The sequence below is a fragment of the Aulonocara sp. 'chitande type north' Nkhata Bay genome, linkage group LG16, assembly GCF_057382095.1.
Source record: "Aulonocara sp. 'chitande type north' Nkhata Bay isolate Kocher_YH1m ecotype deep benthic linkage group LG16, A_spYH_male_GT1.1, whole genome shotgun sequence".
Taxonomy (NCBI): Eukaryota; Metazoa; Chordata; class Actinopteri; order Cichliformes; family Cichlidae; genus Aulonocara; species Aulonocara sp. 'chitande type north' Nkhata Bay.
The window spans coordinates 40394155-40411056 of NC_141359.1; the positions used below are offsets into that span (position 1 = coordinate 40394155).

Here is a 16902-nt window from a genome sequence, read left to right on the forward strand (position 1 = left end):
AGACCAGAAGCAAGAATTGCTAAACTCATAACATATGTTTCAAAACTAAACGATATAAAGCTGCTAAAACACATAAAAACGATGACTTCATGTCCAGAAACAAATCTGGCACTTGTGTGTAATACCAGTTTATTCCACAAGATGGTGCAGCGAGTCAACGAGCCTCTGGAGGACACGTCTGGAGGAGAATTTTAAAAAGAAGCTGGTGGAAGTTAAACTTAGTATTGTTGCACCTTCAGATGCTCAGCTGATATCTGAGTCTTTTCATGTCCTGCAGCCTGAACGAGCACACAGCGAGGCTTCTGCTGAATGCTTCTGCCCTGTTTCCCCTGTAATGGCCTGAGGAGCCACGAGATGGCTGCATTCTTAAATGTTTGATGGAGAAGACGCAGGAGGCGGGTCCACAAGGGGAGGAGAGTGAGGCTGAGGAGGAGGCGCAGATGCAGAAGCGGGCAGAGAACATGGACAGGGAGCTGGCCACGCTCTTCCATCTGATGAGGAAAGTTTCCACACAGTGTGCAGAGAGTAGGCCTCCCTCACCTCCTTCCTCCTCTCAGCCCCGGCTCTGCCTCCATCCCGGCCTCCTCTCCCTCCCCCCCTGCTCGCAGGCAGAGTGATGAGTGTTTCCTGCCAGCCTGCAGACAGACGTGGACGCTGCTGCTGCTCTCACCGCCGCAGGAAGCAGGACGATCAGCCCAGAGCTCCGTGCCACCTGAACCCGCTGTGAGCCGCACATGTGAGTGCACACACACACACACACACACACACACACACACACTGATGTCTGTGAATGAGTGTGTGTGATTGGAGCTGCGATGGTGGTTCCAGAGGATCGGTCAGGTCAGTAATGAGAAGCAGACGCTGCTGAGATCACAGAGAAACCAGCAGAAAGCTGAGTCATCATCCGTCTGTCCTGATGGCCGCTCACAGCTAAACCCACAGACTCACCGCATGTTCTGACCTCGTCGGGTCATCGCGTCCAGGAGCTTCAGCATCAAAGTAAACCCTGAGCTCACTGGCTTCATTTGAACTCTGAATTCATTTCTTCCATCTTTTAACAATCAGGAGCTCCTGCAGCAGCCAGAGGGCTGATCCTCTGACGGTAACGTGTTGTGAAGCCAGCGCAGTTTCACGCTCCGCGCTTGAGTCTGTGGACAGCCCACATTTTACTGACTTTTTACGTGTGCGCTGTTAGAGCCTGGCCAGGAGAGCGGCTCAGAGAGATTCACTGCTGTGAATGTCCAGCCTCTATATGTGCTCATTTTAAAGCTTCAGCACACTTTGAAGAGGATCTGAGACCTTCAGGTTCCACAGACACAGAGAAACACTTCTTCACACAGATGCAGCGGATATCTTCATATTCCAAGGAAGTCTCTCACAAGTGGATACAAGAACTCTTAATGATAAAAATCTATTAGTCATTTAAAGTAACTTGAAGATGGAAAGATTGTAGAGGTTTCTTTGAGGTAAAGTCCATATATGCACTCTTCTTAAATAATCTCACTGTCAGATCGGATGTTTGACCCTGTGAGAGGTCGTCTGGATGGATAGATGGATGGTGCCCAGGTATAAGAGTCTGGACTTTAGTTTCACAGCCTGCCGTCTACTTAAAAATAAAGAGACCACAGTCTCAATGTGGGGAAAAGTATGGGGCAGGGGGCGTCTGCAGCAGCACAGATTTAAACCTCCAGTGAACGGCTGATGGAGGTCAGTGACGCGTAAACACGCTCCACACACAGGAAGCTCTTCATCAGCACTGAAACACCACTTGTAACCACGAAGAAGGGAGACGCTGAGAGCCTCACAGCTTCAGTCATTTCTCTTTACTCAGCTGGTCTTAGAGATGGAAGTGCAGATTAACCCGATACGCCTCAGGCTGCTCGACAATTTCCCCCAAATTTCCCCTCAAACATCTGCTTATATTGGTATGAGAGAAAAATCATTCTGCTGCTGGATGTAAGCTTTCTGGGTCTACGTCTGGATCTCTGAGCCTTTCTAAACACATGCAGCCCCAACGCTTCCAAACTAGAGATGCACCGCTCGTGCATTCAGACTTTTCTCTAGCAATGACCTGCTGACGCCGATATTCTTTCCAAGAACTTTATTTTCATAATGAAAGAAATGCTTAAACTTTATGATTTCCCCCAAACTCCAGTCAGTTCCAGGATCTGCTCTCAACAGCTGACTGCTTTCATCCTTTCATTGCTCATACCGAGGCTCTGGACAGCTGTAGCCTTGTTTCCTTTGTTATCTAATCTAAAATATCCCTGTTCGGTTGGGTGACAGAGTGTCAGTGTCTCATTAGGTTTGTTGTTACAAACATTGTGGTTTAATTAGGTCCCACTGACAGGAGAGTGACGAGGCTAAAGACATGTTAGCATGTGCACCGCTCTGCATGTTACACTTGCATGAAACGGACGACTCGCACTCGGACATATGGGAGGCTGACCAACCGAGAACACTGGAAACCAGCAGATTATTATTCATGGATGATTACCCGGGCTTTTCTTTGGCCTCTCCTCGTTCGCCTCCCCGCACATTGAGATTACAGATTCTGATTTTTGGAGTTTTTTGATTTGAATATTTTAGCCCGTACTTGTTTTTAGTGTTTTTTCGTCTAATTGTCTGATGTCTTCTTTAGTGTGGGTTTTTCACACCTGAGCTGGTTACTCAGGTCGGACGAGATCTCCGCTCAGTTCCAAGCAATCGCCAAAGCGCTTCATTTGTGGTGTGTGGCGTACACAGAGGGTACCTGTGTTTACCTTTGTCGCTCCTGCCTCAAACACACCTGGCCAATAAGCAGACTGGACGTTCCCACCTGGTTCATAGTGACGCGTTGCGTTTCACTCTGTGTGAGCAGACACCAAAGCTCCGACTGATTCAGACCACAGCAGGCAAAAAGCCTGATCATTAGCTTCCTGCGTTCCTTTGAAGGCTGATCATCTTTTATTGTTCTCCTGATTCTCTTCATCCTCGCCTACATCGATCGACCTTGTAAACTTTACTTGGACCATGATAATAATAATGAATGACTTTCGCTTCTTATGCTTCGGGATTTGTTACCATAACATATGTAATCATCACAGCACAGCCTCCATAACTGTGATGGTAGGAAGATAGAATAAAAGTGCTGGGCTCATATAATCGATGTTTACAGCAGGTAAACTGTGTTTTAAGGTGTTCAATCATCATCAAAGCCAAAACGTGGCTCTCGCTGTCAGACATGTCTGGGCTTGTCTTGTTGTGCTGTGGGGAACACAGTTTTTTAACCAAATTTAAGTGTCTGATGGATGATGGTGTGGCTGTGAGCTGTTTTAAAGACGGTTACCATGAAGACGCCACAATAAAGGCCTGAGCTTGGTGGTTAAAAGAGCACATGATGCAGCCCACTGGGTCACAAGAACACGGTGAACCGCTCGGGAATAAACCAATAAATCATGTTAGATAATCGGTTTTACGTTCAGTGTTCAGAGCTGTGAGTCTTTCAGCTCTGCCTGTGAAGCTGCAGCTGCTCAGAGGGAGATGGAGGAAGAAACGAGCTGTAGCTGGAAGAAGGAGAAAGGAAGGGCGGATTAGGGTGGGTGCCTGTGGCGGAGCATGATGTCAGAGGAATGTGCTGAGCCTCTCCTTTAACGAGCAGCGGCCACCTCGCACTCATACGCTTCAACCCCGTCCAGCTCGTTTCGCTGTCGCTTTTCTGTCCTCGGGTCAGCCGCCGCTCGCCTATTGTGGTCCGAGCAGCCCGTTTGTATTTGTCGCACACATGTGACAGATATTTACTGAACAAAGATGCTTTAAAAGAGCACAAATATGACACGCAATCACATGAGAGGAAGAAGAGTGTCGTGTCAGAGTGTGGAATGTGTTTTCAGTGGTCGATTTCCAGCATCCGGCCCTGCAGCTGCAGCTCGTTGCAGGATTACAGATGGAGATGGAGGAAAGGGAGTGGAGAGAGCGAGGGAACACACACAGAAAGTGACTGGTATCATGAGCGGGAGGGCCAGATGCTGGGAACAGCTGGAAAGACTATGACTAATATTAGCAGTGAGGTAAGACGGTGGAGGATGGAGGGGACGGAGGGCAGCTGCTACTGTAAACCAGCCACGCTGAAGTCACGTTTATTTATAGCCACACAGTCATCTCACCAGAATCTTTCATGGTCGACGGCTCGATTTACTCTACAGACTGTATATAAAAGATGGAGGTGGCCACCGTGACCTCCTAGAATCCAAAGTTTGACAAATCAACACCTGCCACCTTGTTACCTGCTAATTAACATCCAAATTAAACACTTGAGTTTAATTAGTGCATTCAACTGGAAAAAAGAGCAGACGCCAGCCAACGCTGCAGTTCCTCTAACGTCCAGCAGAGGCTCCAGCAGGGAGGCAGGCCCCCAGACTCCCATGTTAGAAGATCCAACTTTACAGCAGAAACAAACATGAGCCTGAGGCCTTAAATCAGAGGCGTGGCCTCTGCCAGGTGGATGGTGACACAGCTGGCTGTAGCTGCTAGCTGTCTGCTAGCTTCACATGAACCTGACCTCTGCACCGTGTTCGTGCTGTTGGATCATTTTTAATGGCATCATGTGACCAATAATATGGCTGCTGTGAGGTCACTGTACCAACTGCCCAGGAAGCCTGAGTGATTATGAAGCGTTGTGAACAGGTGTGTGTGTGTGTGTGTGTGTGTGTGTGTGCGCGTGTGTGTGTGTGCGCGTGTGTGTGTGTGTGTGTGTGTGTGTGTGTGTGTGTGTGTGTGTGCGCGCGCGCTATGTTCCTATAACTCCTAACTAAGCTAGCTAGCTGATATCTTAGCACTGCACCCTCTGTTCAGCTCCAAATAAAAGATGGTGCTGACCGTGAAGTGTCTAAACTAGTGTGTGATGTCATGGCGAGACTATCCAGCCTTTATAAACGAGTAAAAGGTTGACTTTACTTCACACACACGCGCGCACACTTGTTTACACTGCACTGAAATCCATAAAAGGCTGGCAGGTTAACAGTTTGTGTTCTGAAAAAAGATCTTCTCAGAAACAAAGTCCGGGAACATTTCTATAAATAGCGTCCCCTGTGGCTGCTAAAGCGGTGTGTAGAGCTGAGAAGTGTTTGCCGAATCCGTGAGTGCAGAAGCACCTCGAGCAGAGCTGGGTCGGCCTCGTAAAGCCGCTGATCGCTTTATATCCCAACAGTCTGCAGTCGGCTTCAGACGAGGGAGCAAAACACGATAAAACCGAGCGCGATCCCAGAGTGAGACGGATCCCACTGAGCATTTAAATACAGCCCGAGTGAAGCATTTAAACTGCGTCAGCACTTGGAGCACAAGCTCAGCACAGGCGTGTTCTCAACTACAAACTGACCTGGGATCAGTGCAGCTTCAGACACACAACACAGAAAACACCACAACACAAATATGTGAAAACCTCTGAAAGGTCTGCCTCACTGATGCTTTCAAAGCCAACATCATGTTTGTTGTTGACATTTATGACATCTCCTTAATCTCTGGTTTTCCAAAGCTCCCAAAGAAACAGTGCTGAGTAAAACGACAATCTGAAACACAACAAAACCGACGAAAACAGAGCGAAGAACAGGAGAGATTTATTAGAAACATGAGCAGGTTAGCAGAGCAGCACAATATCACCTTAAAATCGTGCCTCAAGAGTTGAAAGAGAGCTGTGATAATGATATTTATGGTGGTAGGGACATACTGAGTGATGGCAGACCGTATGACATGTAAGCACAGGCATCGCCTTAGTGATGATTTCAGTGGAACAGCTATTTAACCGTTTACTTGAACAATAACTAGACTAACTAACCACACTCTGTCACAGGATGAAACTGAAACTTCCTGTGATGTTGTCTCGGGCCACTTAAAGCTTACCTTTACCACCGTGTGACCACATCATCACTTTCCATCTGCCGCAAGCTCTTCCTGTCTCGTGGAGCGCAGTTAGCGAGCGTTTCCTCGATGTGTTTACATCGGGGTCATTGCCAGTGGCTCGTACCTCCTCCTCGTGTGCCCTCACAGTCTGATCACGTTTCCAGAGCACTGTCATTTGTTGGTGGTTGTGGCTCATTGGAAGCTGGCGGGAACATGAAAACTGTTCTTTCAAAAAAAAAAGTCAGTTCCAGGTAAACTGTTTTATTGGTTCACTTAAACATTCAGTAATCCTGATGTTTGAATCTGTTTGTACGTCTGTGTGGACACAAACCAAACCAAAAGCAAACACAAACTTGTGAGTCTGGATGTGCTCACTGTTTCATTTGGGGCATAAAGCGAGTAAATGAAATTATTTTAATGAATGTAAACAGGAAGCTGAACATCTCGCCACAGCTCAGCTCTCACAGACTTCAATTTAAAATCCCAGAACATGTGAAGCAAACACAGCGAGGTGTTCCTGGTCCTGTCACTGATGGATGGATGGACGGATGGATGATGGACGGATGATGGATGATGGATGGATGGAAGGATGATGGATGGATGGATGGTTTGATGGATGTGTAACGCGCGGCAACACTAAAGCGGTCGCGCCAGAATGTCACGCTAAAAAGAAAGATTCTTTAAAATACAAGGGGGAGCAAGCGAGTCAGATACCACGGGCACAGAGAGGGAGCAGGTCTGATCAGAAACAGTTTATTACTAGGCCAGGGAGCACAAATAAAACACCCTTAAAATGTACGTAATAAAATGTTGTCTCTCTACTAAAAACAATTCTAAAACCCGTAAAACTACCATTTTCTACATTCACTAAAACCCCCCCTGCTATAATTATGCCACATGTTCATTATGGGTCCATCAGCAGGCCAGGAATTCCTTCTTTAGAGCAGAGTCCACGCCAGCCTCGTCTTCGGCAGACAAGAAAGAGCCTCCCATCTTCTTGTCCTTCCGCTGGCCCATCACTTCCCAGCCCGGCTTGTGTTCTGCACCTGAATCCATCATGCGACCACCGCCACAGCTCCCCTTGCTTCGGTGTCCTGTAAAATAACAAATAGGAGCCAGAACAATGGTCCCAGAAGCGGCCCTGGCTCATGGCCATGGCGACCCTCTCCCAATCCAGCTGCACCCAGTAAACAACAGTAGAGACCCTACTCACAAATGCAGGCAGAGGTAAACCTCTGCCCTGCTGCCAATCACAGCGTCGTCTCTTACTGTTGCCGTTCCATGAGGTCAGGACTGGGTCGCCGCATCACACTGGCCATCTCGCATTAACCTTCCAGTCTGGGGCCTCCCTCCTTCAGTGCTCAGCTAGCCTGTTTTTAAAAGGTCTTTACACAGCTGATAGGTCACCTCTGGACACACCCCTGCCTCAGCAGGTGGTCCCTATCAGCTAATTTGTCCCATGTGCACAGTGGATAAAAACCATGTCACATAAAACACTAAAAACCATGCAATAGAAACAGAATAAAACCATGCAAATAAAACGACACTCATAAATAAACACTAAAAATCAGAATAAAAATAAAATACAAATTTCCACTGTGTGACAGATGGATGGATGATTTGATGGATGATGGATGGATGGAGTTCACATGTGAAGAATTCCTCCTTCCTGCTCGGGTTGTCCTCACAGCACTCAGTGTGGGAACAATGATCCTAGTGTCTCAGGTTCTGTTGGAGCAGCAGGAAAATTACTCCGAGTGCCGACGGGAGAAGTGAGCACATCATTGCGTTCGTCTGATTGTCATTAAAGTGTTTACAACAGCAGCAGGGTCTAAAGTGACCCCTGACCTTTCCAGGACAACGTAATGATTTCAGGTTTCAGACGTGTCACAGGTCGAGCGATGTCTGCAGAAACTTTGCATTTAAAGTTATTAGTGAAGAATAAGAAATGGCTGTGACCTTCCTGAATGCATCACTTGTTTGTGTTTTTTGGAAAACTGATTCGACTTTGTCCGACATAAACTCTGGAAAGAAGAGGGGAAAGTTTCGCTCTGGAGGTCTAGACTGCTTATTCAGTCCACTTTTCCACGACTGAGCCGGAGAATAAAGAGAGCAGTGTGCTCATTCCTGAGCGTTTAACACGGTGGGACGCAGCCGCGCTGACCGCAGCGCAGCGTGGCACAGGAAACTTCCATCAACCCAGCGCCAGCCCGAGGCCTGGAAGGCAATCAGCCCATAAAGCTGTGTGTGTGTGTGCACCATGTTCAGAGATCTTTGTGGGGACCAAAAACTGGCATGCTGCTATACTTGTGAGGACCAACAGTCCTTATGCAGACAAAACGCCGTCACCACGAGTTTGAAGACGTTTCTGAGGCTCAAAATGTGGTTTTAGTGTCAGGGTTACAGTTATGGTGGGAAATGATGTCATGATGATGGCAACGTCATTTAGATCCTTACTTACTTAGGTCCTTACTAAGATATGAATGTGTGTGTGCGCGCGTTTGTGTGAGCGTGTGTGTGTGTGTGCGCGCGTGTGTGTGAGCGAGCGTGTGTGAGCGTGTTTGTGTGAGCGTGTGTGTGTGTGTGCGCGCGTGTGTGTGAGCGAGCGTGTGTGCGCGCGTTTGTGTGAGCGTGTGTGTGTGTGTGCGCGCGTTTGTGTGAGCGTGTGTGTGTGTGTGCGCGCGTTTGTGTGAGTGTGTGTTTGTGTGCGCGTGTGTGCGAGCGTGTCTGTGTGTGTGCGCACGAGCGTGTGTTTGTGTGTGTGCGCACGAGCGTGTGTTTGTGTGTGTGCGCACGAGCGTGTGTTTGTGTGTGTGCGCACGAGCGTGTGCGCGTGTGTGAGCGCGCGTGTGTGAGCGTGCGTGTGTGAGCGTGCGTGTGTGTGCGTGTGTGTGTGAGCGTGTGTGTGTGCGCACGAGCGTGTGTGTGTGCGCGCGTGTGTGTGTGAGCGTGTGTGTGTGTGTGCGTGTGTGAGCGAGCGTGTGTGTGTGTGTGTGCGCGTGTGTGAGCGCGCGTGTGTGTGTGTGTGCGTGAGCATGTGTGTGTGTGTGTGCGCACAAGCGTGTGTGTGTGTGCGCGCGTGCGTGTGTGTGCGAGCGTGTGTGTGTGCGCGTGTGTTTGTGTGAGCGTGTGTGTGTGTGAGCGTGTGTGTGTGAGCGTGTGTGTGTGAGCGTGTGTTTGTGTGAGCGTGTGTGTGTGTGAGCGTGTGTGTGTGAGCGTGTGTTTGTGTGAGCGTGTGTGTGTGTGAGCGTGTGTGTGTGTGAGCGTGTGTGTGTGAGCGTGTGTTTGTGTGAGCGTGTGTGTGTGAGCGTGTGTTTGTGTGAGCGTGTGTGTGTGTGAGCGTGTGTTTGTGTGAGCGTGTGTGTGTGTGAGCGTGTGTGTGTGAGCGTGTGTGTGTGTGAGCGTGTGTGTGTGAGCGTGTGTTTGTGTGAGCGTGTGTGTGTGAGCGTGTGTGTGTGAGCGTGTGTGTGTGTGAGCGTGTGTGTGTGAGCGTGTGTTTGTGTGAGCGTGTGTGTGTGAGCGTGTGTTTGTGTGAGCGTGTGTGTGTGAGCGTGTGTTTGTGTGAGCGTGTGTGAGCGTGTGTTTGTGTGAGCGTGTGTGAGCGTGTGTGAGCGTGTGTGTGTGTGTGTGTGTGTGTGTGTGTGTGTGTGTGTGAGCGTGTGTGTGTGAGTCAAGCTCTCTGGTGCTGTCCATGCTAACACCCTGCCCCCCCCCCCCCCGTGTGTTCTCAGGTTGGTCCTCTCCTTCCACCTGGTGAAGATGTAGTCTGTTTGGTCTCCATGGAGATGTCTCCAGTCTCATTCTTTGCCCTGTTGCCATGGTCACTGTGCTTGCTGTTCTTCCTGACTGCCGCCCGCCCCCAGACGACGAGCTCCGCCCCCACACATGCAGCTTCCCCGAGGGCCAATACGACGCTACTCTACGAGAGCGGCGCTGCGACTAGCCGCAGCCTGCGTAACTGCAGTTGCTCCGCCCCCGTCACGGACTGCGACGAAGTGCTGGCGAACTCTCTGTGCCGCTGCCACAGCGTGCCACGCTCCGCCCTGCCCCGCGCTGGGCTGCGGGAGGCGGGGCAGCTGGCGGTGTGGGTGAAGGAGCTCTGGGTCCTGGAGGAGCTGCTGAACGGCAGCTCGGTGGGCCACCTGCGTCTGTCGTTCTGCGGGATCAAACCTGTGGACAGCCGGTACCTGGCTCTGCGGGGTCTGCAGACCCTCGGGATCCACAGCGCCGTGCCGCAGACTCCATACCCTGACCAGGAAATGACCCTCTCCCCCCCAGCGGGGGTCACAGCGGAGCTGGACGCCCTTTCCTTTGGCTCCTCCTCCTTCCTGCACATGACCTTCGTGGACGTGGCCGTGCTGAACGGGCTGTCCGCCCTGAAGGCGTACAGCGTGGCAGGACCGCCTGCCCCCACCCTCTCCCAGCACTTCCCCCTGCTGCCCGTTTCCCCGCCCCCCTCTGATGACCCGGCTGAGATGGCTGCAGACCGCCTGCAGGACCTGCTGGTGACCTTCGTGTACTGAACCTCGACACCGATGGCACTTTTTTGTGGGACGCGTTCCCTTCCTGCTGCTGCTCCTGTCCCGGAGATGTAGTGCCCTTTGATGCTCTGATCCTGTAACGAGGTTTGGGAATGTTTGCACTCTGATTGGATAAGCGGACAGCTGCCACAGAGGTTTCACACGCATGTACACACTCTGACCGTCCACTGTGGTAACGCACCGCAGTAGAAACTCGTAGCTTTATTAAACATCATAGGTTAGGTTTGGGCTTCATGTGAGGTTAACAGGAATTCCCACTACCAGGACCTGCTAGAGTCTCATGAGTCTAAACATCTGCAGATGCTTCACGGCTAACCTCTCAGTGTCCGTCAAGATACTCTGACCTGTCACAGATAATGAAAATTAGCCTTTTTAGCATTTTACCAACAAAACCAAACAGTAAGCTGAGCCCAGCGATGTTCTCATAACTCACTGATGTGCTGTTGGTGTTAGTGGTTCATAAAGCCTTTCACTCACAGTTTATAACGAGTGTCTCATCAGGAAACTGAAGCTGGGGGATTTTAATGGTTTGGTGTGTGAGTGGCATGTAAGTGATCTGTAAATCCTTAGTAATAGTGGGCGAGGATGGAAAAATGTGTGAAACAGCTGGAAGGGGACGAGGTGCTAACATGACTCAGGCTGCAGGCGCTGCGAGCGCTGATCTCTCCTGTCTCTGCGCTCACTTTTCTCCTCCAGTTCACATTCAATCTGTCTGCGCTTCATGAACTGAAGGTTCACGTCAGCGACCATCGACCGCGAGCCGTCTCACAGCCTTTAGACCTCGCTCAGACTTTATGGACTGCAGCGTAACTGTTACCAAAAGCTGTGGTTCATTCAGGTGCCGTACGGCGATTAAACGACTGTAATTGTGAAGTCATTACTGGGCAAACAGTCTGCAGGCTTCCTGAATCTATGAGACAAACAACACGATTGTTCCCGGAGACAGAAGAGCTCTGCCTCCAGCTGCCGGCTGGGTGTTAGCGCTCCGTCCTGCCCAGGTGCTCCGTCTCTCTCTCAGTTCTTAGACTTACATGGGCGACAACTTACAGCAAAAACACAAATCAGAAAAACAGCAGGGCTCCCTGCACACTTTTACTGATGAGCCACGCCATCCTCATCATCACAGCAGGAATATCTTTACAAAATAGATTTCATAGCAGATCTCGAGTAGGGTTGGGCGATATGTAAAAATTTTCCAACCGACAATCATCAGTCCAATAATCGACGATGGGCGATATATTCACGCATGCACAGACTTTTTGATGGGCGGAGCAATGTAATCATGCAGAAGTACAAACATGGACGAACTAATAGGGCTGTTGGCATTAACGCAGTCGTCACGATTAATGCGATTAAACTTTTTTTAATGTACTCAACCCATCTGGAGCGCAGAAAGAAGGGATTTTGACTCAATCTGTGTTCCAGATGGGTTCATTGTTAATCGTGTTAGTCATGATGATGGCGCGTTAAAGCTGGCAGCACTAAAAACATATAAAGTCGCCAATTTGGGATGAAAGAGGCAAACCTAAGGACGTAACCAAAGCGGTGTACCACTTGTGCAGACACATAGTACGAGCAAAGTACTCAATAACCCTAATCCCTAGAGACTTGCAGAACCTCTCAGAGGCTCACGGCTCCAGAGTTCATACTTCAAAAGAGCCAACAATAAACCCCATACGAAACCTCTTCAGGTGCATCCTGGGCAGCAGCTCAGCACTCAGTTTTATTTGGCGAGATAATAAATCAACATTAAGACGGTCTGAGAATGAATTTCCACCACAAAGCGCTGAAGCCGCTCTCAGATTCACGTCTGTACTTTAACTCCTCCAGTCTCATTCCCAGAGCATCAAATGATGAGTGCTGAGCAGTTTCAAACTCAAACCAACGTTCAGCAGCGCTGCGGATAGAGCGAGGGCGCGTTGGCTTCCTGCAGGTCTGCGTTACATAACGGCCTCGTGGAAGAACATTTGTGTGCCACATGATGAAATCCTGTCGGTGCAGATTATGAAGATGAAAACAAGACGTACTGGGGCAGCTGGCCGCAGTGAACGCTGTCCAGAGCGGGACGAGCGCGTCTGCCGCTCTGTCTTTGAAACATGACTCAAACACACCGCTGTGTCGGTTTAAGGACGACGCCTCTGAATGTAAACATGTCCGACAGCAGCGGGGTCTGCTGAGGCCAGAGAGCTCGGCAGGCGCTGTGCCGCGTTTTCCCAGCTGCTCTGATTGAGAGCAGATGGCCTCATAAAACAAGTTGTTTTGAAACAGGTTAAAATGGACGCCGAACAACACGAGTGCCAGCGTTAGGATCCTCCGTCAGCAGCCAACACCGCGCACTCGCTTGGACGGCGACCATGACTTGGGCTCTGCTGAGCTGGACGGGGCTGCGCAGCTGTCGCTCAGCAGAGCGCAAACAGAATGTGTTTGTTTCACACTCGCTTTAAGGCCGAGGAGCTTGCATGCTCTCGCTGTCCTCCTGCTCGAGTCCTGAGAGGCTCTGTGAGACCTGCTCGCACAAACGTGTGTGTGTGTGTGTGCGTGTGTGTGTGTGTGTGCGTGTGTGTGTTTGTAACCCATGCAGTGAGGATTCAGAGCAGAGAGTCAGAGTTCAGGTCCACGCCCAGCACACGCTGGCCTCTATGCTTAATTACACGGCGGGACTTTGCACGCTGCTCAGCGCCTCTGTGTGAGGAAATGTTCCCGCAAACAGAAACTTTTAAAACGTGCACAGAGCACGGCTCACTTTTACAAACACCAACCTTAGAGTCCAAAATGATGTGCGTCAGAAATGCTTTGATTCGCTTCCAGGTTCTAATTCTCATTCACAGCAGGACAGCTACAAAGTGCACACACATGGCCAGAGTCCAAGCTAGCACGTTCGACTTAATCAAGGCCGGGTGGAGGGATTAGCCCTTTTTCTTAAACTGGGTTTGATCTCATGCACAAACATTTGATGTGAACAGAGGGTTCAGTTTCCTGGAGTTTCTCTGTTCTGAAACAGTTCAGTTTTGGCTCTGCAGGTGTCGCTGTGCTGCAGCCACACGACAGAGGATGTCAGGCAAATCAGTGCATGTTTGCTAATGTCCTGGTAGTTCCTCACACTCTGGTGGTCAAAGGCAGAACTGAAAGCTGCTCCTGAGTTAAACCATAAGCTATAAAGATACATTTATCATTTCTTATACTGTAACAGTCCATATAAACCTTTGATGGGCTGTTGCTGTTTGAAGCACCCCCTAAATGACCAAAACAAACGTTCTTCTTTATTTTCTGGCTGTTTGCAGCCCTCTAGTGGTTGTACGTGGAACTTCAGTTGAAAGTGTAGACATTTAAACCGCTAATCCTTTTCCAGAAAAACGAACGTGTAGATAAACACTGACGTTCAGGCTTGATGTAAGCGCACATTATTCATGACCTCTCCGCCTATTGGTTAGTTAAATGCCTCAGCAGTGACCAATGACTCGTGGTTAGCCGTCCTGACAGCAGACTCTGATAAGCACCCAGAGTCTTGCAGGCTTTGGGATCTGGTCTCATATGAGCAGCTTTTATGACATAATTATAGATCATGTGGTGTGAAGTCAGGGAGGGGTCAGGGCTGCACGCCCCATCAGCAAACAAACCCAGCAGCAGTGACACACGGTCCGCTTGATTTTTCTCCATGTAACATGAAAGATGCTCAGCCTGTGAGTGTCTGACTTCATCAGAGGGTCTCTGCACTTGATTTTCATGCTTACATCATTTACACTTAGCATTTATCAGACAGTCAGCGACTGCACGGAAACCTCCGATTGTTAAGGAAAAATGTGAATTCTCCACCTGGTTGCTGGAAGCGGTCACAGGGAGGTTTAGTGCTTCTCCATCCAGCTGGTGAATCCTTGTTTTTCCGGGCCGACCTGTCCGGTCTCTAGGCCTGTCCAACAGCTGACGTCACCTGGTTAGTGGTGAAAACCTAAATTTAAGAAGCACTGCTCATGAGAAGAAAATGTTTAAGATCACTTTGATTTGGAGGGGGCGGGGTTTATAACTTTTGCCCCAACCTGCCACCAGAGGGCGATTGCCATACTGTCCATCTTTATATACAGTCTGTGTTTTCAAGTTTACCCAGTCAGGAACAAGGAGAACCGCTGGGTGAGTTTGCCCTCCTCGGTGACTGTCAGGCTCCTCCTGCTCTTCCTGAGCACAAACACTTGTAGTTATGCAACAGGCAGAAGTCTGTCTGTGAACGCCATCTGCTGTGGCAAACGCAAACAGAGCAGCTCACATTTCCAGCGTGCAGCGCTCTGACACACTGGGATTTTTCCACAGCTCTTCCCATCTGCTAAACTGGGCTGTAACACACCTCCATAATGGTTTTCAGGCAGTTCACAGAGGACTGGCACTGAAAGTCAAAGAGTCTGGAACTTTCCACCACAAAATGGGTGAAAATGAGCTCAGTGGGGTTTTTGAGTTTGACGTCACTCCCTCGTCCTGTCTCCGTTTCCTCTCCTGGTCTCTGTTCCAGCACCTTAACTCTGCATCAGGGAACGTGTTTTGCTTTCGGATGATTTGCACGCTTGTTGCAGGCTTCGTGATGACTTGTGTGTTTAAGGAGCAGGTTGTGTATTTGGAAACGGCTCGGCACCTTTGATTTGTATATAATTTGGAGTGAATGTCATAAACACGTCATCATGTGGAAGCTTTGTGTAGTCTGACAATAAAGTTTGAAAAAGTGTTGTGATGTTGACTTTGTTACAGCTTCATGCCTGCACTTCACACCAACAGTAATAAACAACAGTCACAGTCAGACCAACAGGCTTTGATTCTAAATACCAGAGGTGGGACCAAGTCATTGTTTTGCAAGTCTCAAGTCAAGTCTCAAGTAATGTCAGGCAAGTCAGAGTCGAGTCTCAAGTCACTGGTGTAAAAGTCCGAGTAAAGTCACAAGTCTGAAACTTTGAATTTCAAGTCCTTTCGAGTCTTTAAAAAAAAAAAATAATGAAAAAAGCATGTTGCAGTTATGCTAAATGTAAATATTAGACCATGTAATTTTAAAATCTGTGTTTTTCTCAACACATGACAAAATAGTGAACTTAGAAAATATACAAATTGTGAAATTGCACCTCTTTAAAATGCAGCTCAATTAAACCTAGCTCCAAGAATAATTTTCACCGACAGTTCTGAGATAAGATGCATGTTATTCTTGGATGCGCTTGTAGGACCGGCTTTAAAATCGCATGACAAAAGTATCATACACATTAAAAAAAACTGTATCACCAACGTAGCCTGGACAAGATTTGCTTGTTAGATGAAGTCATGATCTCATCGTAGCAAGAGAGAAGCACCACCTACGTTCTTTATGCAACTTCAACTGTCGGAGAAAGTTGGAAGTTGTTCCATCTCTGTCTGTGATTCTCTTCTTGCATGTTTTGCATATTGCATTTCAGTTTTTTGTTGACTACTTCATAGTTTATGTACCTGAAAAAAATAACTCCTTGCAGCATTTTTGAGCGTTTTTTTTTTTTTTTAAATCTGGTTAATTTGATCGGCTGTGCTACAGCTCACGCACACATACATACGGAGTGTGGTTTGAATAAATGAATCAATGAATTGAATTAATGGTGCACACTTTCTATATAATATGCATGTTAAATTTTATATTTGGGGTGAAATATCAAGTCTTTTCAAGTAAACCGGTTCAAGTCCGATTCAAGTCCCAGGTCATTGGTGTAAAAGTCCAAGTCAAGTCTAAAGTCATAAAATTAATGACTCAAGTCTGACTCGAGTCCAAGTCATGTGACTCAAGTCCACACCTCTGCTAAAAACGTTATTAAAGCGAGTCGCTGAGACATTTCCTCACAGCTCTGCAGCTTTTCAAAGTTCACAGAAATAAAAGCGTTTAAAAAAACTTCTAACTAATAAACTCCCACAGCGCCCTCCAGCGGCGGCCCCCCGAACAACAGCCTGGAAACCACCGAGTGACGTTTGGGAAGCGCAATAGCAGCGAGACAGGAAGCGGAAGAACTTCAACGTAAGAGCACTGGGTCCTCCTGCGCTTTCTGCTGCCTGTCCTCAACTAACGAACCAGCAGAGGGAGCCCAGGGCTTTGTTTTCACACAGCGGGTGAAAGGAAGAAAAGTGACAACACGATAAATCACAAAGTCTGAATATATTCAAGTATTTGTACAATTATAAATACAAAACCTTCTGTTTTCTTTTTCGTTTTATTATCTATTTATTTAATGAAAAAATAAAATCCAATAAAACTTTGTTTTCTAAAAGCACATCGAGTCCTTTCACAGGAAAACAGATTCTTAATGATTTTTACTAAAAATCATTATTATCACCAACAAACCGAGAGAAAACAAACAGGGAGACGCTGTTCTTATTCATATCTGATGAACACATTCATTTCCTCCATTCACTCGCATCCATGTTTAACATGTTTCAGAGCACAGAGGAGGACAGCAGTCACCGTCTGGCTTAAATGAGTAGAGGACACATTCGTGGA

General features: G+C 48.3%; 1 protein-coding gene across 1 annotated transcript; it reads left to right on the top strand.

The window, feature by feature from the left end:
- The first annotated feature begins 320 nt into the window (after nucleotides 1–320).
- On the top strand, nucleotides 321–15123 carry LOC147312126 (exosomal polycystin-1-interacting protein-like). The gene is made up of 2 exons (XM_086267006.1): nucleotides 321–736; nucleotides 9609–15123. The coding sequence occupies exon 2, from the start codon at nucleotides 9657–9659 to the stop codon at nucleotides 10398–10400; it is 744 nt and encodes a 247-aa protein (XP_086123132.1). The 5' UTR covers nucleotides 321–736; nucleotides 9609–9656; the 3' UTR covers nucleotides 10401–15123.
- The last annotated feature ends 1779 nt before the right edge of the window (nucleotides 15124–16902 follow it).